The sequence below is a fragment of the Phyllopteryx taeniolatus genome, chromosome 11 (assembly GCF_024500385.1).
Source record: "Phyllopteryx taeniolatus isolate TA_2022b chromosome 11, UOR_Ptae_1.2, whole genome shotgun sequence".
In the NCBI taxonomy this organism is placed as follows: Eukaryota; Metazoa; Chordata; class Actinopteri; order Syngnathiformes; family Syngnathidae; genus Phyllopteryx; species Phyllopteryx taeniolatus.
The window spans coordinates 6,120,751-6,143,672 of NC_084512.1; the positions used below are offsets into that span (position 1 = coordinate 6,120,751).

General features: G+C 40.7%; 1 protein-coding gene across 2 annotated transcripts in view; it reads left to right on the forward strand.

Moving 5' to 3' along the window:
* LOC133486020 (cilia- and flagella-associated protein 46) overlaps nucleotides 1–22,922 on the forward strand; it is an 89,315-nt gene that overhangs the window by 55,092 nt on the left and 11,301 nt on the right. For both annotated transcript variants that reach the window (XM_061790590.1, XM_061790589.1), the window contains 11 exons: nucleotides 8,162–8,350; nucleotides 8,590–8,712; nucleotides 9,912–10,094; nucleotides 10,271–10,444; nucleotides 11,869–11,966; nucleotides 14,269–14,339; nucleotides 14,937–15,109; nucleotides 15,217–15,323; nucleotides 15,737–15,813; nucleotides 19,381–19,554; nucleotides 21,449–21,519. In XM_061790590.1, coding sequence (XP_061646574.1) covers nucleotides 8,162–8,350; nucleotides 8,590–8,712; nucleotides 9,912–10,094; nucleotides 10,271–10,444; nucleotides 11,869–11,966; nucleotides 14,269–14,339; nucleotides 14,937–15,109; nucleotides 15,217–15,323; nucleotides 15,737–15,813; nucleotides 19,381–19,554; nucleotides 21,449–21,519 — 1,440 coding nt within the window. The remainder of the gene's footprint in view (nucleotides 1–8,161; nucleotides 8,351–8,589; nucleotides 8,713–9,911; nucleotides 10,095–10,270; nucleotides 10,445–11,868; nucleotides 11,967–14,268; nucleotides 14,340–14,936; nucleotides 15,110–15,216; nucleotides 15,324–15,736; nucleotides 15,814–19,380; nucleotides 19,555–21,448; nucleotides 21,520–22,922) is intronic.

The window sequence follows — 22,922 nt, forward strand, 5'->3', positions numbered from 1 at the left end:
TAGGAACAGATTTCACAAAAAGAATACAAAAACTTGATGATTATATCTAACTCTGTACAGATATGGAGGTACAACACCGTGGAATCTAGTGGGACTGTTGTGTAATCCACAGCGTATCCGACATACATTTTCCCCTTTTATTATGGTTTCAATTTCCTCAAAATTCTACAGACAACACCCTACAATGACAGTGTGATTTTACAAATTCATCCAACGATTCTCTGTACCGCTTATTTTCACTAGAGTCGCGGGTGTGCCTATCCCAACTGACTTTGGGCGAGTACACCCTTGAACTGGTCACCAGCCAGTTGCAGGCACTGTTAACATAGTTACCTTGAAACAGAAACTTATTTCCTTTAATGATTACTTAAGCTTAAAAGTAACTTGGTTACTTTACTGATTACTTGTCAAAAATAACTAAATTAGAAAAAAAGTAACTTTTTATTTACTTTCAGCAGCTCCCAAGTGGCAAGAATATCACTTATCCACAGTACAAAAAAATGCATTAATTTAACCGTACAGATTAATTGGTAATTTACGCCACACAAATTACAGAATGATGTCATCAACATGTACCAATAACTTAAATATTAGTGTAGTTGAAGTCACATTAAATGAGGAACTTAGTGGAGACTTGACATGCCAACACAGAAGCACTAACTTACTTGACGTGCAGCGCGTTAAACTAGCTTACAGTCCGGACTACAAACGAAGTTGAAACCTCTCATTATAAATCCTGGCGGCACGGTGAGCGACTGGTTAGAGCGTCTGCCCCGTGCCTGCGTGGGTTTTCTCCGGGCACTCCGTTTTCCTCCCACATCCCAAAAACATGTGTGGTAGGTTAATTGACAACTCTGCCCGTAGGTGTGAATGTGAGTGTGAATGGTTGTTTGTTTGTATGTGCCCTGTGATTGGCTGGTAACCAGTTCAGGGTGTACCCCGCCTCCTGCCCAATGATAGCTGGGATAGGCTCCAGCATGCCCGCGACCCTAGTGAGGAGAAGCGGCTCAGACAATGGATGGATGGATGGATGGATTATAAATCCTTCAGTGGGTCAGTCCTTAACCTCCATGACCGATTTATGACCGCACACTTCGGTAGGATCAAAACATGAAGTATTATCTATTTATTTGTATCTGAAGTTAAGCACTTTATTTGAACACGTCATACTTTCCTTTTGTTTACTTGCTCTTATTTTGCAATTCATAACCATACTTTTATTTAGTAAATGAGAAAACGCACAGTTGTGCTCATATGTTTGATTACCCAGGCAGAATTTGTACGATGGGTAACATTTTTTTTAAAGAAAACATGAAGGGTCAGGTGAAACACATTTAATTTTATTTTAATGGGATTCAAATTAAACTGTCAAGCATTTCAGAAAAGCATTATCATTCAACAAAACATAACCATAGAGAAATTAATGATGTAACGGACACGCTCTGGTCCGATGGCACTGTGACCCCAAAAAACTCCAGACCAAGCGGCATCAATATCGCCGCTCCCCCCGCAGAGGTGGACGACCACGGAGTGCGGCAGATTCAACTGCACACACAGACGCTAAATGAATTATAAGCTGAAGCATCGAAACGGAGACACAGACAACTGGTTTCGAACGTGGACGCTAAGTGAATTACAAGACAAAGGAGCATCAAAGCTGAGACAAAGACAACTGGTTTCGCACCAGAATACAAAATTAATTAACTTCCACCACCAGCCAGTCTGGAGAGCCTCAACAACAAAGATGTATTTTTCCTGCTGTGTGCCGTGACACCTGCACATCTGGGCTGGGACAATGGACGATACACGAGCGACCCTCACAGGTGGCGGAAATTCACTGCAAACCCAGATTAAATAATCAATAATAGTCTTCATTGGATTTGAATGTGATTTTAAGAAATGTACATGAAGCCACTAGTGACAGTATTTCTGCAAATTTGAATGTCTGTTGTCAAATCTGTTGTCAACTGAACCGGATGAAATGTTTCACCCCCACCCCACATAACACGAATGCCACATTGCAAATATTAGTGTTCCCAACAATCACATACACTTGAAACGTTCGTTACAGGGATGTAAGAGGATGGGCGCGTGACAAGGCAAAGCGGAACAATGGTCTCGTTATCTTAAATCCAATAATTAATATTCCACTGGTTTTAAACCACAAATTATACAAAGATGAAATGTGATTCTAGAGGCGCAGTCTGCCTTCCATTTGGTCAAAAGGGGCCGGCCTCGTTTTATGAAGTGGATAAAAGGCCGAAGCTCCTTTGTCGCTCACTCGCTCACGACGTTCCACCTGCCGAAGGCCTGGCCAAGTCTGGGGAGCCCCCAACCTCTCACCACGAAGGGGCGGAGGCTGGGAGACACCGAACTTCCGACCGCAGGGAGCACTTGCCAACTCCCCAAAGCTACCCTTTTGGGTGTGGGGCAGTTTACGGACGAGGCTCCGTTGGGAAGTAATTGCGGTGCGGGTTTTTCCCTGACCGCGTGACAAGCATTGCCACTGCCAGCACGCCGGCCAACCTGCACTTGAAGTGCATCTTTTTCTCTTTCCTTCCTTTTCCTTCAAACCATCCCTTGTGAGCGCTCTTGGCAACCCCCCCGGAAGGTCGACCCGCCTGCCTGAATTGGTCAACAGACGTAAGTCAAACGTGCGGTCTACTAAAAGTACAGATTAGTGCAAATTTGGGTTTTAAACTAACGGGAACAGGAATTCCAGCTATACGCATTGTCATCCCATGCTCACAACCTCATATCACAAGTCAGTTTCCTTTGCCAATGTTTGTCTGTCCTTTTTGTTTTGTGTTTCTTTTCTGTATTGTTTCCCTGCAGATTCCGCATGTTAGATCATTAAATTTTCCATAAAATTCACTACCTCCATTGTTGTGTGTTTGGGTTCGAGAAAAAAACCTCTGGTCGTCTAGCACTCTTATCTAATTCATGTAGCAACCTTCAAATTACGAGACTGAGCATAAAAGGTTTGTCGTCACTTTGTCCTGAAGTTTTATACATCTAAAAAGTCATGTGGTTCCCCTTTTCTAGATAAAATAGCTTGATTTATAACGCTGTAATTTAAAATTACGCTAAACCGGAAGTAACACAGGCGTCGCTTCCATCTTATTCTTTTCGCCTAAATAATTACCTTTTTATTCAACTAATATAACTGTGTTTTTTCTGAGTCATCAGCCACAAATCAGTACTTGATGAGAGATATTGATGACTCAAATGTAACTATTGCTGGTTTGAAAAAGTAACTGAAGTCTGATTATTCTCCCGGGGAAAGTAACACATTACTTTGCTCTTTACTCAAAATGGCGGAATTTTGGAGTAACACATTTGTAATGCGTTACCGGCATCACTGGTAGCAGGGCACATATAAAGAAACAACCATTCACAGTCACATTAACACGTGCGGACAATTTAAGAGTCTTCAATTAAACCGGAGTACCCGGCACAAACCCACGCAGGCACGGGGAGAACATGCAAACTCCACACAGGCGAGGCCAGATTTGAACCCGGGTTCTCAGAACTATGAGGCAGATGTGCTAACCAGTCATCCACCATGCCGCCCAACAACCTTTCAAACGCACATTCTCAGTCTGTATATGCTACCCTTTGTCATATTCTTCATAACTTTAATCTTGACTATCATATTATATCTAGCACTGTCTCAAGATGACTACAGTTCAATTGGGGTGTTGTGTCACTGTCTAAAACAGGTTAATATCTGGATGAGCCAAACCTTTCTTCAATTAAACCACAACAAAACTGAGATAATTGTTTTTGGCAATAAAGAAAAGAGAATTGCTGTAAATACCTGTAGTCACTCTCTTTAAAAACCAAAGACCAAGTCCGAAACCTTGGTGTTCTGATAGATTCCGACCTGACTTTCAACAGTCATATCAAATCAATTACTCAAACTGCCTTCTACCATCTGAAGAACATAATCCAGAGTGAAGGCTTGCATGTGTCAATCAGACCTGGAGAAGCTCATCCATGCTTTTATCTCAAGTAGACTTGACTATTGTAATGGTCTTCTGACTGGACTCCCTAAAAAGAGCATTAAACAGCTGCAACTCATTCAGAATGCTGCAGCTCGGGTTCTGACCAGAACAAAGAGGTCAGCGTATATTACTCCAATTCTAAAGTCTACACTGGCTTCCAGTCAGCTTTAGACTAGCTTTTAAAGTTCTGCTACTGGTCTATAAATCACAAAACGGTTTAAGTCCTGAATACATGAATGAAATGATAATGGATATAAACCCAGTAGGGCTCTGAGATCAATAGACTCAGGTCAAATAGTGGAGCACAGAGTCCAAAGCAAACATGGTGAAGCAGCATTTAGCTATTATGCTGCACACAAATGGAATAAATTGCCAACAGAAGTGACTTCAGCCCCAAGTGTGCATGTTTTTAAGTCCAGGTCAAAAACTCTTCTTTTTTCCCATGCTTTTTAGAGCATTTCCACTTTTAAATATTTATTGCACTGTATGCTGTTTTAATTGGGTTTTATTTTTTATTTTTTCTCTTTGTTTGAAATTTTTATAAGCTGTTTTTTTCTTTGTTTTTAAATGCTTTTAATCATGTAAAGCACATGAGTTACATTGTGTATGAAATGCGCGATATAAATAAAATGGACAATTTAGTCTTCAATTAAACTACCATGTTTTTGGAATGTGGAAGGAAACCAGAGTACCCGAAGAAACCCCAAACAGGCACAGTGAGAAGATACACACTCCACACAGGTCCCACAGTGCAGGGCAGAGCACAAACCAAGCATGAAGTCAAAGGAATTGTCAGTTTACCTCCAAGAAAGGATTGTCTTGAGCCACAGATCAGGAGGAAGGGTACAGAAAGAGTATTGCTGCTTTGAAGGTTGTAATGAGCACATTGGCCTCCATCATCTGTAAATGGAAGAAGTTCGGAACCACCATGACTCCTACTCTCGCTCGCCGCATGTCTAAACTGAGCGATTGTGGGAGAAGGGCCTGAGTCCAATAGTCACGGATGTAACCAAGAACCTTATGGTCACTCTGTCAGAGCTCTAACAAACCGCTTTAGAAACAGGAGAACCTTCCAGTCGGACAACCATGTCTGCAGAAATCCACCAATCGGACTCTCAGACCACGAGAGACCAAATTCTCTGGTCTGATTGGACAAAGACTGACTCTTTGGAATGAATGCCACACATCATGTCTGGAGGAAACCAGGCAGTGCTCATCACCTGGCACCTCAACATTTCAGACTTTCAGGTATTTACATCTGGATGGAATGCATATAACTTAAAAAAATATGTGAGCAAACATATTGAAACCAATAGATAGAAGTAACACATTTGCGGGGGACCACCGTCAGTCAATGATGACCATGGATTTGATCCCACACATTTGCTCTGATGGAACATCGTCGTCTGTGGCTGAAGAGGCCAATACAGTGGCAGTCTCTGTCACACAGGTCACATCATTGGATTGTAACCAACCTATTATTTGTTTTTTCGTTTCAAATCCTCTGCCTGCAACAACTGCATCAAACCTGTCCCACATTGACATCACCAAACATTTGGATTGTTCTTTGGTGTTGCTTTATAAGTCTTCCACCACAGCCTCTTTCAATTGTTCATTTGTGCCTCCTCCTTAGCAGGTAAAATGCATGCTTTATGGCTTAGGTCTGGCCAGTTGAAAATCTTTGGCTTCTTGACCCTGCCCTAATTAACTCTGTTATATTGTCAGTGTGTCTTTTGGGTCATTATCTTGACGAATGATGAAGGATCTCCCTATCAGTTTATTTAAATTAGCCGACAGAATGTTTCTGTAAACTTGAGTTAATTTTGCTATTGCCTTTATGTGTGCACATCAATAAAGATTGATGGGCCCGTCCCAGAAGAAGCCATCCAAGCCCAAACCATGACATTACCTCTACTGTGTTTCAGATAAGCTTGTATTTTTGGCATCATGATGAGATCCTTTTTTCCCCTCCAAAATTTAAGCTTTCCATCACTTTAGTAAAGGTGAGCATCATATGTGTCTCCTCAGTTCCTAAAACTATTTTGTACGATTTATTTTAGGCTTGAAGGCAGCCTTGCCTTCCAATTCTTCTTGCTCATTAATGGTTCACATCTTCTGGTGTAACCTCTTTACTTTTCTCTATGAAGTCTTATGCAAATATTAGTTTACAATACCTTCACGTCTGCTCTCTGGAAGTTGTACATTTCTTTTAGGGGCTTTCTTAAACTTCTCAAAATGTTTGTCTTCAACTGAAAAACTGAAATTGCAATTTAAATAAAAGCTTAGATAGTAGACAAGTTCAGCTTCCTGCCAGCCTGATGGATGAAGCTGTTTGACAATCTTGACGATCAGTCCCGGAGTCTCCAGTACCTCATCCCTGAAGGCAGGAGACTGAAAAGGGAGTGTGACGGGTAGGTAGGGGTAGGTGGTGTCACAAGTGATGATGATGGCAAGTGAGGCAGGTTAGAAGAATGTCTGTTGAGGCCAGAGGGGCATCGATGAGCTTGCTGGCTGCATTCACTTTGCATTGCAGTCTTCTGGCAGGAGGAAGTGCGGCTTCCCTAGTTCGATCTGGTGTTCTTGTTCAAGGAGAGGCCCTCAGCGATGTGCCAAGCACAACAGGAGCTAGACGCCAAAAATAACAAAACAGATAAATATAAACAGATGCAAAATACGAATGGAAGCGCGGCAAAAAGCGATAACAGAAATACTATGTAGTTGTTCCATATAGGAACAACTACATAGATAGGAGACACAAAATAACACAAGCAGAAAAAGTCCTAACTACACTAGAAAGGAACAAAGACACGAAAAACTAGCAAGGAAACAGAATCTAAACCACACAGGTTAGAGCAAGAGAAGGAAACAAACAAAGGAACCACAACTCTACAGTACACAACAATAGAAACAAGTACTTTGAAAGAAAACCATAATTACTTACATGAGGGGAAAGAAACGAGAACAATGTGAACCGTGGCGGCGAAAAAGCATACGATCGAAATACGGGCAAGTCAAGTCACTTTATTCAACTACTTTTGGTCACATGACTCTCTTCAAAGTTGTGTATTCAATTAAATGTAAATACCTGGAAATAAACATGAAAATGTTCATGTCTTGTCACATACTGTATTCATATTTTGATGTCAAACCAAAATTAATTTGGTCTACAGCAAAAAAAAAAGGACATTCCCTGTTTTAATACCTTAGGAAGAGAGTGTATGTTTTTCAAATAATTAATTCAGAACCTAATTAACACACCCGTACCAAAATGTTTTTGAATTTTCTTCCTTGAACTGTGCCACATTTTCAGTATCGTTGAAATACGTTACGTAGTTATAAGCAGTAGTAGGTTTAGTCATTGACAGTTTTCTCTTTTGTCCGTAGAATTTTTCACTCATTCATTTTATATAGTACACTCCTTAGGGTCACAGGTCAGCTGGAGCCTATCCCAACTCACTTTGGACGAGAGACAGGATGGATACACCCTGGAATGGTCCCCAGCCAAATCAAGCATGGGGAGAACATGCAAACTCTACACAGGTGGTCCTGGACTGAGATTGAAACCCCGGACCTCTCAGCAACAAATCAGAATGACTTTTCAGCCACAGTACTGACCTGAATAATCCGTTCTGAAAGGCCATTTTACCAGTCAACTTTAAGAAGTAAAGTTGCATTGGCAAACACTGAATGGTAAATTGCTCCTTCAATATTAATAGCTGGAAGATGAAGAAGACAAAGCTCGAGAGGCATTTAAGGATACGAGTGGAAACAAGTTTAGACTTGAAGCATTGTTTAAATCAACTTAATGAATAGTATAATTGCAGAGAGGTGATATAGTTTAGCTTTTGTCCGAGCACATTGCAGTTAAGTATAGCAATCATTCTCTGTAATTAAGGTTTCTGCTGCCTCCTCCTCCACCAGTGTCACCCTTTACCTTCATAGTGGATAGTATTAGCAACAATAACGGCTGTAAGGAAACTTGCAGCAACAAAAACGCCAATTATTTCTATTTTACCGACTGTTTTCAATTTACTGGTGTTTTATCCTTGCCAACCGAAGTCGTTTCTGTTAATACAGGCCCTCGCAAGCAAAAGGCTTTTCACATGATGACACAAATACGTACATCCAACTTGATATCCTTGTGTCTTGTACAGGAGTGGATGAATGTGGGCAGCACATTGGGCCAGTTGGCGTTAGGCCAGCTGGCTGCAGTGAACTCTTGTTCTCTGGACGACATGGAAATGAGAGCACATTGCCTGAGTTTGATGGGAAAGACCCTGAGACTGCTGGCTGTGCAGGAGGATCCTGTTTATATGTCTTCTCTCTGGGACAGAGACCTGAAGGTACAAAACACATAATTGAAACTAACTTTCAAGAAAAAGAAGCAATCCCTTCACAGTATGTTGCGTTTATGTTTTATAATTTCACACCTACCTGTGAAAACATAAGCTCTGCGATAGTGATTAGAAAGTGAAAGATAACTCAAACTACATTGTTTATGTCAGGGAAGCTGTAGTCTGAATGTTTTTAAATATGTTGGGAGTTTACAGTAAACCTATGATCTTGAAACCGGTCTACATAGAAGGCAGGTCCATGTGACCCAACTACCACGTCTACAGAAGAAGAGAATTCTGGAAAAGAGAAGGACAGTGTTTTAAGCAGTAAAGAATCCAAGATGACATCTGCCAAAAACACTGAGCCGCAGGTACATACCGCCTGACGTGACCTTGTCACTTTTGACTCATTGCTAATCTGGGATCTCACTGATTTTAACCTCATACGTCAAATCCCTATACATCATTTTCTGGAACCCCCTGTAATTCTCATAATAAAAATCTGAGCTGAGCTATCTGCTGCACACTTAAAAATAATGGGGACTATCTTTTATTTGTATAACAATGCCTGTGAATATTGTCATTCATTCAGGTCATTTAGTTGTCAGGGCATTGAACGAATTCGAAGACGTTTTGGCTCCCACCTGAGCAGGCTTCATCAGTTCAGGCTCATAGGCTACATTAGGGTTGCGATCAATTCGATGCCCTGAGAATATTATAATATTCGGGACAAGTAAATGTCCATCCATCCATTTTCTGAGCCGCTTCTCCTCACTAGGGTCGCGGGCGTGCTGGAGCCTATCCCAGCTGTCATCGGGCAGGAGGCGGGGTACACCCTGAACTGGTTGCCAGCCAATCGCAGGGCACATAGGAACAAACAACCATTCGCACTCACAGTCATGCCTACGGGCAATTTAGAGTCTCCAATTAATGCATGTTTTTGGGATGTGGGAGGAAACCGGAGTACCCGGAGAAAACCCACGCAGGCACGGGGAGAACATGCAAACTCCACACAGGCGGGGCCGGGGATTGAACCCGGGTCCTCAGAACTGTGAGGCTGACGCTCTAACCAGTCGCCCACCGTGCCGCACAAGTAAATGTGTAAAATCCAATTTACAAACATTTTGCACATCAAGATTGAACTACCCGTTAATATATTGTATGTTTATCTAGTTTGTGCCTTATTCAATGTGTAAAATTAAAGAAAAAAACATTAATTTCATTTGTTTGAGTTAAAAATATGTTTGAGCATTGATCATTTTACTGAAATATAGAATGTCATGGAGTTGATAACGGAAAGACAAAAATCTATTTTGTATTACATTCCTAATGCATTAAAACCAAAATGGTTCCTGGTCCTAATTTTAACCGTCACCCAAAATCTGGGTAACTTGTTTGGCTGTTCAGTTGCCAAGTTGTTTTTTTGATTGTTAAAAAAAATGTTTTGAATCATCAAGTCTGTTTTAATGAAATTCATCTCTGCTGTAATTCTTTATCATGTATTTATTTGGATATTTTTGTCACACACATTTGGACCGAAGTGTAACCATTATGTCTCTTTGCCATGCAGCAAAAAAAGCGCAAGGTTGAGCAGCTTTTGGCCCAAGCCATCAAGGTACTCTCTGAAACTGTTAGCTTGTGTCTTCAGCACAATTTGTCTGTCTCCATCCTGAGTGACGCCTCTCTCAATATGCTGGAGTGTCTTGGCCAGTCAGACCATGAATTGGCATGTCAGTATCTCGCCTTGTTTCAGGTAAGGTCAAAACATATAACCATACGGTAAACCATTGTTCCTTTACAACAAAATCATTTGCAAATGTAACAAACGTGGCTAATGTTTCTAATTTTGCTCTTGAAGAATGCCATTACTTGCTCTGCTTCTGACCTAATCCAGTGACCTCTTTCGCTGTCATTTCTTTTTATCCCTAGAGTGCTTGTACTGTTGATGTAATGGCTGATGTTTTAAGTTTGGCCTGTGACGACACCAGTGTGTCCCAGCTCTCAGCGCTACTCAGCCTCTACAGAAAACTCCTTGCCTCTCAAGCTGGTAGGCCGACTAAAATGGTGGAAGGAGTAAGACACTCCCTGAATAGCATTTCCAAGGTAACAGGTCGCCACCCATACCCCCACTACTCATGATTAATGGATTCTGTCATAACAAGTTGCTAAATTCCTTCAAGGTTGGACTTGATATTATGGATGTTATGCCCTCTGTTCCAAATTTACCATGGGCCCCAAAATTGCTTAGGGAGGCAGAGCTACACAAATATATTACCTCAATTTTTTTTGTCACAAAATAGTAGAAAGTTCCTATAGTCAAACTCACGTTAAATGGGACTCGGGCCACACCTACCATTTAAAATTCTTCTGATTAACCCAAAATAATGTTCTAGAAGGATTATTTATTTATTTATTTTGCTTTCGAGCAGAAGCCTTAGGGCTTTGTACTAACACTGAAAGGTATTTTGAAAGGTATAATTGCCTCCACGTTGACTAAGGCCCCAGTTCCAGCTGAAGAAAAAAAGACCCAATGCATTATGCTGCCACCACCAAGCTTCACTGTAGGTGTGGTGTTCTTTTAGTGATGAGCCGTGTTGTGTTTGTGTCAAAAATACCTTTTGGAATTATGACCAAAAGGTTTAAGCTTGATTCAAATTGACCAGAACACTTTTCCCCACATGCGTTGGGGAGATTGAGTGTTTTTTGCAAAATGTAGCTGGGCTTGGTTTTCCATTGTGAACTAAGGCTTCCATTTTGCCACCCTACCTCTTAGCCCAGATATATGAAGAAGATGGGAAATTGTGTGCATTACACAGTCAGTACTTGCCATAAGTTCCTGCAGCTCCTTCAGTGTTGCTGTCGGCCTCTTGGCAGCCTCCATCACCAGTTTTTTTATTGTCTTTTCATCAGTTTTGGAGGGATGTCGAGTTCTGGCAGCTGTGACGTATTTTCTTCCCTTCATGATCACTGTCTTCACTGTGTTCCATGGTATAGTTAATGCCTTGGAAATTTGTTTGTACCCCTCTGCTGACTGATAGCTTTGAACAATGAGATTCCTCTGATGCTGTGGAAGCTTTCTGTGGACCGTAGCTTGTGCTGTAAGATGTGACAAGAAAGATTCCGGAAAAGCCTATGAAAACAGCTGAACTTTCCTTTGGTTTAATCAAAGGCACTTTAAATGACAGTTGTGTGCTGAACCACATTTTCTCAGTTATATATTTTTACTTCCCCTCTCGGAAATATATTTTTAAAATGAAGTTGTGCAGGTTATAGGTCACGGTTATGGTGGCAAAAAATCAGCAATTATTTGTTGTCTTATTTTTTTATATAAATAAAACATGGCATTCGAACAAGGGTGTGTTGAACTCTTATATCTACTATAGTTTTTGCATATGGGACTGACATGAAACTGAAAACGACTATTTGCCTTCTATCAACAATTTATTACAAACAAAAAATATATATAATTCAAAGCAATCCTATGTTGTGTATACAACTGTGAAAAAATAAACCAACCCCTTTTGCAGGCCTTTTCCCAACTGACCATCAACCCCAACCACCTAAACCTTCTTGCAGAACTTTCATCTGACCTGAAGATCATTTTACTTCAGCACTCAAAGGATGGGTAATTTCTACATCTGTAAATTACACGAAAAACACGAACACATAATGAACTCGCTGTCTGTGTGAAAAGGCGACAGCATGTACCACTACACTACCTGTGCATATCTTGTCCTTACAGTATTGTAATTAATTATATTAGTATAATGTTTTTTACAATTAGCTCAGGCAATGCTGAAAGCTAAAACTGCCCATATATTTATATATATATTTTTTTTTTTTTTCAGAAATGAGGCTAAGTTAGGAAATTAAATTTTATGAATTACAAAGAGCCTAATTTACTAAGATCCTAAATAGCTGGCAATGTAGGCCGGTCCCAAGCCCGGATAAATGCAGAGGGTTGCGTCAGGAAGGACATCCGGCTTAAAAATTTGCCAAACAAATATGAGCGTTCATCTAAAGAATTCCATACCGGATCGGTCATGACCTGTCTTAACAACATCCGCCCCCGACACCGTTAACCTGCAGGGTGCCGGTGGAAATTCAGCTACTGTGGGTCGACGACAAAGGAGAGGTGAAAAGCGGGTTCTTAGGCAGAAGGAGAAGAGGAAAGCACAGAGCCTAGAATTGAATGTGGGGACTTTGAATGTTGGGACTATGACAGGAAAATCTCAGGAGTTGATTGACATGATGATTAGGAGAAAGGTTGATATATTGTGTGTCCAGGAGACCAGGTGGAAAGGCAGTAAGGCTAGATGTTTAGGGGCAGGGTTTAAATTATTTTACCATGGTGTAGATGGGAAGAGAAATGGAGTCGGGGTTATTTTAAAAGAAGAGTTGGCTAAGAATGTCTTGGAGGTGAAGAGAGTATCAGATCGAATGATGAGGCTGAAACTTGAAATTGAGGGTGTTATGTATAATGTGATTAGCGATGGAAAGAATACTTTGAGGAGTTGATGAATAAGGAAAATGAGAGAGAAGGAAGAGTAGAAGAGGAAAGTATGGTGGACCAGGAAGTGGCAATAATTAGCAAGGGCGATGTTAGAAAGGCATTAAAGAGGATGAAAAATGGAAAGGCATTTGGTGCTGATGACATTCCTGAGACGGTATGGAAGCATCTAGGAGAGGTGGCTGTGGAGTTTTTGACCAGCTTGTTCAACACAATTCTAGCAGGTGAGAAGATGCCTGAGGAATGGAGGAAAAGTGTGCTGGTGCCCATTTTTACGAACAAGAGTGATGTGCAGAGCTATGGGAACTATAGAGGAATAAAGTTGATGAGCCACACAATGAAGTTATGGGAAAGAGTAGTGGAGGCTAGACTCAGGACAGAAGTGAGTATTTGCTAGCAACAGTATGGTTTCATGCCAAGAAAGAGTAGCACAGATGCATTATTTGCCTTGACCATGTTGATGGAAAAGTACAGAGAAGGTCAGAAGGACCTTTTCTTTGTGTCTTTGCAGATCTAGAGAAAGCCTATGACAGAGTACCCAGAGAGGAACTGTGGTACTGCATGCGGAAGTCTGAAGTGGCAGAGAAGTATGTTAGAATAATATAGGAAATGTACGCAGGCAGCAGAACAGTGGTGAGGTGTGCTGTAGGTGTGACAGAGGAATCACTTCAAATACTTGGGGTCAACAGTCCAGAGCAATGGTGAGTTTGGTAAGGAAGTAAAGAAACGAGTCCAAGCAGGTTGGAACGGGCGGAGGAAGGTGTCAGGTGTGTTATGTGACAGAAGAGTCTCTGCTAGGATGAAGGGCAAAGTTTATAAAACAGTTGTGAGGCCAGCCATGATGTACGGATTCGAGACAGTGACACTGAAGAGACGAGAGGAAGCAGAGCTGGAGGTGGCGGAAATTAAGATGTTCAGGTTTTCTCTAGAAGTGACCATGTTAGATAAAATTAGAAATGAGCTCCACAGGGGGGTGGCAAAGGTTAAATATTTTGGAGACAAAGTTAGATACAGCAGACTTCGATGGTTTGGACACGTCCAGAGGAGAAATAGTGAGTATATTGGTAGAAGGATGATGAGGATGGAGCTGCCAGGCAAGAGAGCTAGAGGAAGACCAAAGAGAAGGTTGATGGATGTCGTGAGGGAAGACATGAGGGCAGTTGGTGTTATAGAGGAGGATGCAGGAGATACACTGACATGGAAAAGAATGACACGCTGTGGCGACCCCTAACGGGACAAGCCGAAAGGAAAAGAAGAAGAAGAAATAATGTATGGTTCCATCCCTTGTTGAAATCTTTTATGACAAATTGTGGTGGTAGAAGCAACTTCATAAAAACCGACACGCTCACTGTCACTTTCCAAATGCTTCTGGGCATAAATGTGTACATTACATCACTTTGTGTGTATTGTGTTTTAGATCAGAACTTTACGGCGCACTCTACAAGGTAGCTGAATCGCAAGAAAATCAGAAAGCGAAGACACCACAAGGTTCGTATCGTGAAGAAAAGTCAATGGGCACTCCTACGTGTTAGTGAAATGTTTTCAAACATATACACACTAGCACCAACTTGTTGGATGCCATTGAATACTCTTTGGAATATCTTGCGATACATACACAGTCAAGTGTAACAATGTCTGCATATAAATTGAGTGCGAGTTCTCCGGATGAATAGGTACTTTGTATTTGAAAGACAAATTAAAAGTTCAGTTCGAAAAGAAGTGTAGAACGAATCTTGTGTTACCTTTTATCCACCACTACTTCAAGCCTCGCATAATAGGCCATTCTATCTCTTTTATACTTTTATCCTCTTGTCCTTTATGAGACTTTATGAGACAAGTGTGGAAACAGAAGTCATAGAAAACTATAGAAATGTATCATCTTGTTGTATAATTTCTTGACAATGGGGCTGGTTCATGAAACAGAAAAGAGTGAGGAATAAAGAATGAGACAGGAAAAAACAGGGATTGGAGGAAAACCCTGGCACAAGACTGTGAAGGTGCTCACTGGGACCAATTACAATTCCTGTACTGCATGTGTGTGTATGAGCATGCATTTCTGACTGAGTGTAAATTTATTTGTTGTAGGTTCACTGGCATGCTCGAAAGTGGCTAAGGTTTCTGTCTGCCCGACGGCTCTACTGGCTCTTCGGGAGCAGACACGGGCCTTTGACCAAAAGATGAGACACGCACTCCTGAAGGAGGCCTGTTTGCATGAGGGAAGAGAAGAAACCCCTGAAGAGCATCACATTTCTCATCCTGTATGTTTTTCCTCCTCTTTTACCTCAATATTATTTTACACGTGCGTGATGATCTGCAGGTATAATAAAAACACCTAACTGGTTCTTTCTTTTTACTTTGTGAGCAGAGACATGATGAAGAAAATGCTTTAACACTTCACTTAAGAGAAATTGTTCACCAAATGGAAGAATACCTGAATCCACTCATCTCTCAGTTTGACTTCACTTTCTTGAGGTATGGCAAATCATCAGGTTATTAACTGTGCCACACTTGATGCCCACAGGTGTGAATGGTTGTTTGTTTCTATGTGCCCTGTGATTGGCTGGCGACCAGTTCAGAGTGTACCCCGCCTCTTGCACAGAGTCAGCTGGGATAGGCTCCAGCACCCCCACGACCCTAGTGGGGATAAGCGGTACAGAAAATGGATGGATGGATGGATGAATATTAATTATTTCAACATGTTTCTTTGGTATACTGTATGCTTGCATCATAGTGTAGTGCAGAATTTTTTAAATAATTGATTTGTTTTATTTTTTTATTATTATTTTGTTTTTCTGATACAGTGATTAATCTTATGATCGTTCTCTTAAGATTGTGCAAGTATAGTACTTTGTAATATTTTGTGGCATTTTGTCCTTTTCTCACAGTTCCCAACAGTCATCGCAAGCAGTTTCTCAAGAGCCCCAAACCCAAAGTGAAGAAAAGAAAATATCTTCCGGGGAAGGTACAGTGAATGTTTTATGCTGAGGCGCTGTTGTGGTTAGGTTCAATGGGCCTCATCCATACATCCATACATTTTCTTCACCGCTTATCCTCACTAGGGTCGCGGGCTACTGGCGCCTATCCCAGCTATCTTCGGGCGACAGGCGGGGTACATCCTAAACCGGTCGCCAGCCAATCGCAGGGCACATAGAAACAAACTATCATTCGCGCTCACATTCATACCTACGGGCAATTTAGAGTTTCCAATTAATCTACCATACAATGTTTTTGGGATGTGGGAGGAAACCAGAGTGCCCGGAGAAAACCCACCTAGGCACAGGGAGAACATGCAAACTCCACACAGGCGAGGAATGAATGCATCCACAGGACCTTTGAATGTTTCCTCTGAAAAAGGAGATAAAACCCATAGATCATTATTTTGGAATTAACCACGTATTTGTTCTTTACACACATAATAAACTGATAACAAAACATGATGACATGTAAATACATAATGAAGTGTTTGTGGCATTTTGTGTGTACAGCAAAACCACCATACCATACCATGTTGACCTAATGACAAATGTGCACAATTCCGAATTCACAATTCATCGCTTCATTCATGACAACAGAGATAAATGAATGTTCCATAAAACGTTAAAAAAAATACGGTATTAAAATCAAACTATTCAATATATTATATTCATATAGGGCCTCATTGACTAACTGCGTATGCACAGATATTTGTGATTAATCATGCATACGCATGTTTGACGCACAAACCTGTGATTTATCAATATGTTCGTACTTGTTTTTGTCTGTACTGCGAACAAATTTAGAACATCCTCAGACCATACGTCCGCACAAATAATGCCTGATCAACCATCGTAAATACTATCCAAGATCTTTCCTAAAGACTATAATGACGTTGTCAATAATAAATATATATATATATATATATTGTAAATTATGTAATCTAGTTACATGTAATGAGTTACTCCTGGCTCATTGGGTGACTGTTTAGCGCATCTGCGTCACAGTTCTGGGGACTCGGGTTCAAATCCGGCCTCGCCTGTGTGGAGTTTGCATGTTTTCCCCATGCCTGCCTGGTTTTTTTCCAGGTACTCTGGTTTCCTCCCACATCCCCAAAACATGCATGGTAGGTTAATTGAAGACTCTAAATTGCCCGTAGGTGTGAATGTGAGTGCGAACGGTTGTTTGTCTATATCTGCCCTGCGATTGGTTGGCAACCAGTTCAGGGTGTACCCTGCCTCTCGCCCAAAGATAGCTGGGCTAGGCTCCAGCATGCCCACGACCGTAGTGAGGATAAGCGGTATGGAAAATGGATGGTTACTCCTCAACATTGCTAATAAATGTGTAGAAATGTTCTTACTCTGTGAAGAAGTTCAGCGTGTATGCAAGAACCCAATCGGATTCATGACATTTCCATACCGGCCAATTTTCTTCTCACCACCATGCATATGTTATTGAGTCAGAATTCATTCTAAATGTCTGCGCCCGCCGAGCTGCTGTCTGCCTATACCGTGCCCCATTTTCTGATAAAAGGACATCCATTTGATGCATCAAAGTAAATGCCAGGAAGGTTAAAGTTGCGAGAAATGGCCCCAAAACTTTCATAACTTTCTTAATCTTAAGAGAGAATTGAATTTAAAAAAGGGAACAAACAAACAACAACAACAAGCTTTTGTGTTCCTATTTGTGGAGTCAAACTGTGGAACAGTTTGAATGGGGGGTTGAAATAATGTTCAAATGTAAATCAATTTAAAAAAAGAAACGGAGTTAACGTCACAAGCAATCACGCTAGCGGTGGGTCCAAAATCAATGCCAAACGATCAATTCACATCACATTTTGCAGAGTAACAGAAAAATATATAATTCAGATTACTGTAGGAATTTAAAAGAATAACTTACTCCAGCAAGTAACGAGACTGTTCGGACAATTTTTCAATTCATTAGCAAATTCCCGGCTGCAGTTATCTTTACATTTTTTATTAATGACTGTAGTTTCAACACATTGTGCATCATAACAGATAGGTATTTAACGTTTTTTCAAAAGCTAATCAATTATTTTGTCTCATGGTCTGAGGAGGTTCTATATTTGTTCAGAGTACCATAATTTCTCATATATAATGCGTATGTATGCCGCCATCTAGAGGTTATGATACCGCTCTACACTTTCATTCTAATATGCTACCACCACCTAGCAGTTAGGAAAAAGGTATAGCCTACACTTTCATTCCAATATGACAGGGGTACGTATGACTGCCTATATGTACAGTTGTGCTCATATGTTTACATACCCTGGCACAATTTGTGAAATATTGTGTTTTTAAATACGACTGGTGACTGAACAACCATCATCATTACTTTCTTTATGGTTACGTTTTGTTTAATGGTAATCCTTTTCTGAAATGCTTGACAGTTTAATTTGAATCCCATTAAAATAAAATGAAATGTTTCACGTGGCCCTTCATGTTTTCTTCAAAAAAAATGTTACCCATCTTACAAATTCTGCCTGGGTAATCAAACATGAGCGCAACTGTGTGTTTTCTCATTTACTAAATAAAAGTATGACTGTGAATTTCAAAATAAGAGTAAGTAAATTAAAAAAGTATTACATGTTCAAATAAAGTGTTTAACTTCAGAGTAATTCTTTGAAAAAACTAACAAAATACAGATAATACTGCATGTTTTGATTATATGGGTAGAAGAAAAATCATGCATTGTAAAAATGCATTATACATAGGTAGAATGGTTTTCCAGAATTTTGAGATCAACTTTGGGGATGCGTATTAAACATGGGTACGCATTACACAAGAGAAATTACGCTACTCACAAATTCAAGTACGAACATAATGGTGAATCACAGATTTTTGCATAAAACGTGCGTACACACGATTTAAGCACAAATTTGTTTCTATGGACTGTTAGTGAATGAGGCCCATTGAGAGCCGTGGCAGACATCTGCTAATCTCCCAATTCTTCTGATGATTGAGATTTAATGTAATGCTCGTTGGTTCACACAAGTACTAGAAGAAGAAGAAGAATCATCTTTTATTGTCATGAACATGCATGCATGCACACGAAATTTGTTCTCTGCATTTAACCCATCACAGTGAACCCATACACATGTTAGTGGAACACACTGGAGCAGGGGGCAGCTGAAGCGCCCGGGGAGCATTTCGGGGTATCAGTGTCTTGCTCAAGGACACCACAGCCGTGAGTCCGGGGGATGTTGGCGGATGGTCCAGTCGGGGTTTTGAACCTAGGTCCCCCACGGTGGCAGGCGATGATCTTAACCATTGGGCCACGGCTGTATTAAGCACAGTCAAAAAGTAATAATGAACCATTAGGATCTTGTCTTATCTTGTATGTCTTAATAAAAGTTTGGAATTCTTTACAAGTTTCTTATAATACTATTACTCCGAGTAATAATAACTTGCATTTGGAACGGCAGCTAAAAAGATGTATAGTTTCTTAATTGAAATTGTGTGTGTGTTTGTGTATGTGTGTGGGTACGTGTGTGTGTGCATGGCTGCGTCTGTTTTTGTGTGTCCGTGTACATCAGAAGATACACCACAACAATCAGGGGAGTTTGTGGTGTTGCTGGCAGACTGGAAGTTGATGGAGTTGCCATTGGAGGCGTTGTCCGTGCTTGAAGGAGACAGACTGAACTCTGTATCACGAGATTTCTCTGTCCAGCTTCTCTGCAGTCGTATACCAAGAGAACAGCCAATAAAAGGTATTAAAGACCCAAATGTTTATTCATGGTGGCATGGTGGGCGACTGCTTAGCTAATCTGCCTCACAGTTCTGAGGACCGGGGTTCAAATCCCAGCCCTGCCTATGTGGAGTTTGCATGTTCTCCCCATGCCTACATGGGTTTTCTCCGGTTGCTCCGGTTTCCTTCCACATCAAAAAAACATGCATTGTAGGTTGATTGAAGACTCTAAAATGCCCGTAAGTGTGAGTGTGAATGGTTTTTTGTTTATATGTGCCCTGCGATTGGCTGGTGACCAGTTCGGGGTGTACCCCGCCTCTTGCCCGAAGATAGCTCGAATAGACTCCAGCATGTCCGCAACCCTAGTGAGGATAAGCGGTTCAGAAAATGGATGGATGGATGTTTATTAATTGAAACACTGATTTGCAATGCCTGCCAACGTTTCATGATTTTATTAAGAGGATGTTTCTCTTCCTCACATAATTGCTCACACCCATGAAAGCATCTTTGCATTGTACAGTGGCTATAAAAAGGCTACACACCCTTGTTCAATTGCCAAGATTGTGTAATATAAAAGAAACAAGACCACGATAAATCATTTAAAAAAAAAATTCCACCCTTAATATGAACTATAACCTGCACAACTCAATTGGGGGGGGGGGGGGGGGGGGGGGGGGGGGGTTTACTTTTCTTGACATTGTTTTTAGTCACATCTTACACCACAAGCTATGGTCCGCAGAGAGCTTCTGCAGCATCAGAGGGATCTGATTGTTCAAACGTATCAGTCAGTAGAAGGGTGCAAAAAAAATTCTAAGGTATTAAATATACTCAGTGTAGAACGGCATCATCCAATGGGGAAAATATGGCACAACTTTGACATAACCAATGTAGTGTCAACTGGTCATTAAAGAATGTGTACGGTAATTATTTAATGAAAAGATGAATACCTGCATTATATTTCCGGTCTCTTAGCAGCTTAAATATAACGTCTTCAATTTAAATATCTAAAAGGGTCATTAAAATGGAGGGTGGTGGGGGGGATGGTTGCAAGTGGCTAATGACACTTATGAAGGGTTTGTTACTCAATGAACAGAGGCTGTTATTTTGTCCTGCGAAAACACTTGAAATCTCCAAGACGCATGTAGAAAATGTGTGAAGGTCCGATAAAACCAAGGCTGAACTTATGGGCCATAATTCCAAAGGGTATTTTTGACGCAAACATGACACTGCTCATTACTAAGAGAACACCATACCTACAATGAAGCATGTTGGTGGCAGCATGGACTGGGGCCTTAGTTGAGGTGGAGGGAATTATGAACAGATCCAAGTTGTAGTAATTGTTAGCGCACAAATTTCAAGCTTCTGCTGGGAAAAAAAATTTCATGAAAAAGCTAGAACATCTGAACTGAGTAATTTTTAATGGTGGCAGGTGTGTGGTGACTACCATTTAATGTGATTGGTTAATTCCGGACACAGCCACATTCCGAGTTAAGGGTGTGCACACTTGTGCAATGACATTTTCTCAGTTATTTTTACTTCCAGTCTGTACAAAAAATCTATGAAGGTGTATGGGTTAATTTTTATATTGTTATAAGGCAATCTTTTATAGTTTATTTATATAAACAATTATATTGGAAGAAAAATATAAATAATGTGCAAATTCTAGTGTGACTACCACAGGTACTGACAAAACCTGATGAAGGTCAATGAGCCCATTAATTTTACAATCAATTCTAGCGTTTGTCGATGCTGCGGGTCTGAAAAACTTTGAAAAAACAGCTTTTGCAGCCCACAGCAGACTGTTAGAAAGAAATGAAAGAAATGCCAATGATTTTGCAGATATTCTTAAACTCAAATTGTTGTATGATAAAGATTACAAACAAACAAGTATTTTTAATTCTGCCTCCTGCTTGTAGCAGTGGAAAAGGACCCCAAAGGAGGTAAAGGCACGAAGGGGAAAGCCAATCAAAGCCAAGTCATCAAAGTGGTGAGTAAATTGATCTGGGCCTGCTCGATAGTGACTATTATATTTACCTGATGTTGGCACTGGTAATTAGTGTATCTACAAGCTTCAGGCTCACTTTTAAGAGTATTTATCAATCAGTTGCCAAATACATTTTTAAATAAATATTTAACACACTCAGAACTTCTTCTTTGATTGCATTTACCAATTTTTCTGCTTTAAATGTCTCTCAGCTGGTATTTGCCATCATGCCACATACAAGGTGAATGTGTTTTTACAAACCCAATTCCAATGACGTTGGGACGTTGTGTTAAACATAAAAACAGAATACAATGATTTGCAAATCATGTTCAAACTATATTTAATTGAATACACTACAAAGACAAGCTATTTAATGTTCAAACCGATAAACAAAAATTTTATGGCTGCAATGAGTTTCAAAAAAGCTGGGACAGGTGGCAGAAAAGACTGAGTAAGTTGAGGAATGTTCATCAAACACGTGTTTGGAACATCCCACAGGTGAACAGGCTAATTGGGAACAGGTGGGTGCCATGATTAGGTATAAAAGGAGCTTCCCTGAATTGCTCAGTTATTCACAAGCAAAGATGGGGCGAGGTTCACCTCTTTTTGAAAAAGTGCGTGAGAAAATAGTCGAACAGTTTAAGGGCAGTGTTCATCAACATCCAATTGCAAGGAATTTAGGGATTTCATCATCTACGGTCCATAATATCATCGAAAGGTTCAGAGAATCTGGAGAAATCACTGCATGTAAGCGGCAAGGCCGAAAATCAACATTGAATGCCCATGACCTTCGATGCCTCAGGTGGCACTACATCAAAAACTGACATCAATGTGTAAAGGATATCACCACATGGGCTCAGGAACACTTCAGAAAACCAATGCCAGTAAATACAGTTCGGCGGTACATCCGTAAGTGCAACTTGAAACTCTACTATGCAAAGCAAAAGCCATTTATCTCTGGGCCCAAGCTCATCTAAGATGGACTGATGCAAAGTGGAAAAGTGTTCTGTGGTCCGACGAGTCCACATTTCAAATTGTTTTTGGGAATTGTGGATGTCGTGTCCTCCGGGCCAAAGAGGAAAACAACCATCCAACCATCCAACCTGTTATGGACGGAAAGGTCAAAAGCCAGGATCTGTGATGTTATGAGTAACTTACACATCTGTGAAGGCACCATTCATGCTGAAAGGTACATACAGGTTTTGGAGAAACATATGCTGCCATCCGAACAACGTCTTGTTCATGGACGCCCCTGCTTATTTAAGCAACACAATACCATACCACATTCTGCACGTCTTACAACAGCGTGGCTTCGTAGTAAAAGAGTGCGGGTATGCCTGCAGTCCAGACTTGTCTCCTATTGAAAGTGTGTGGCGCATTATGAAGCGTAAAATATGACAACGGAG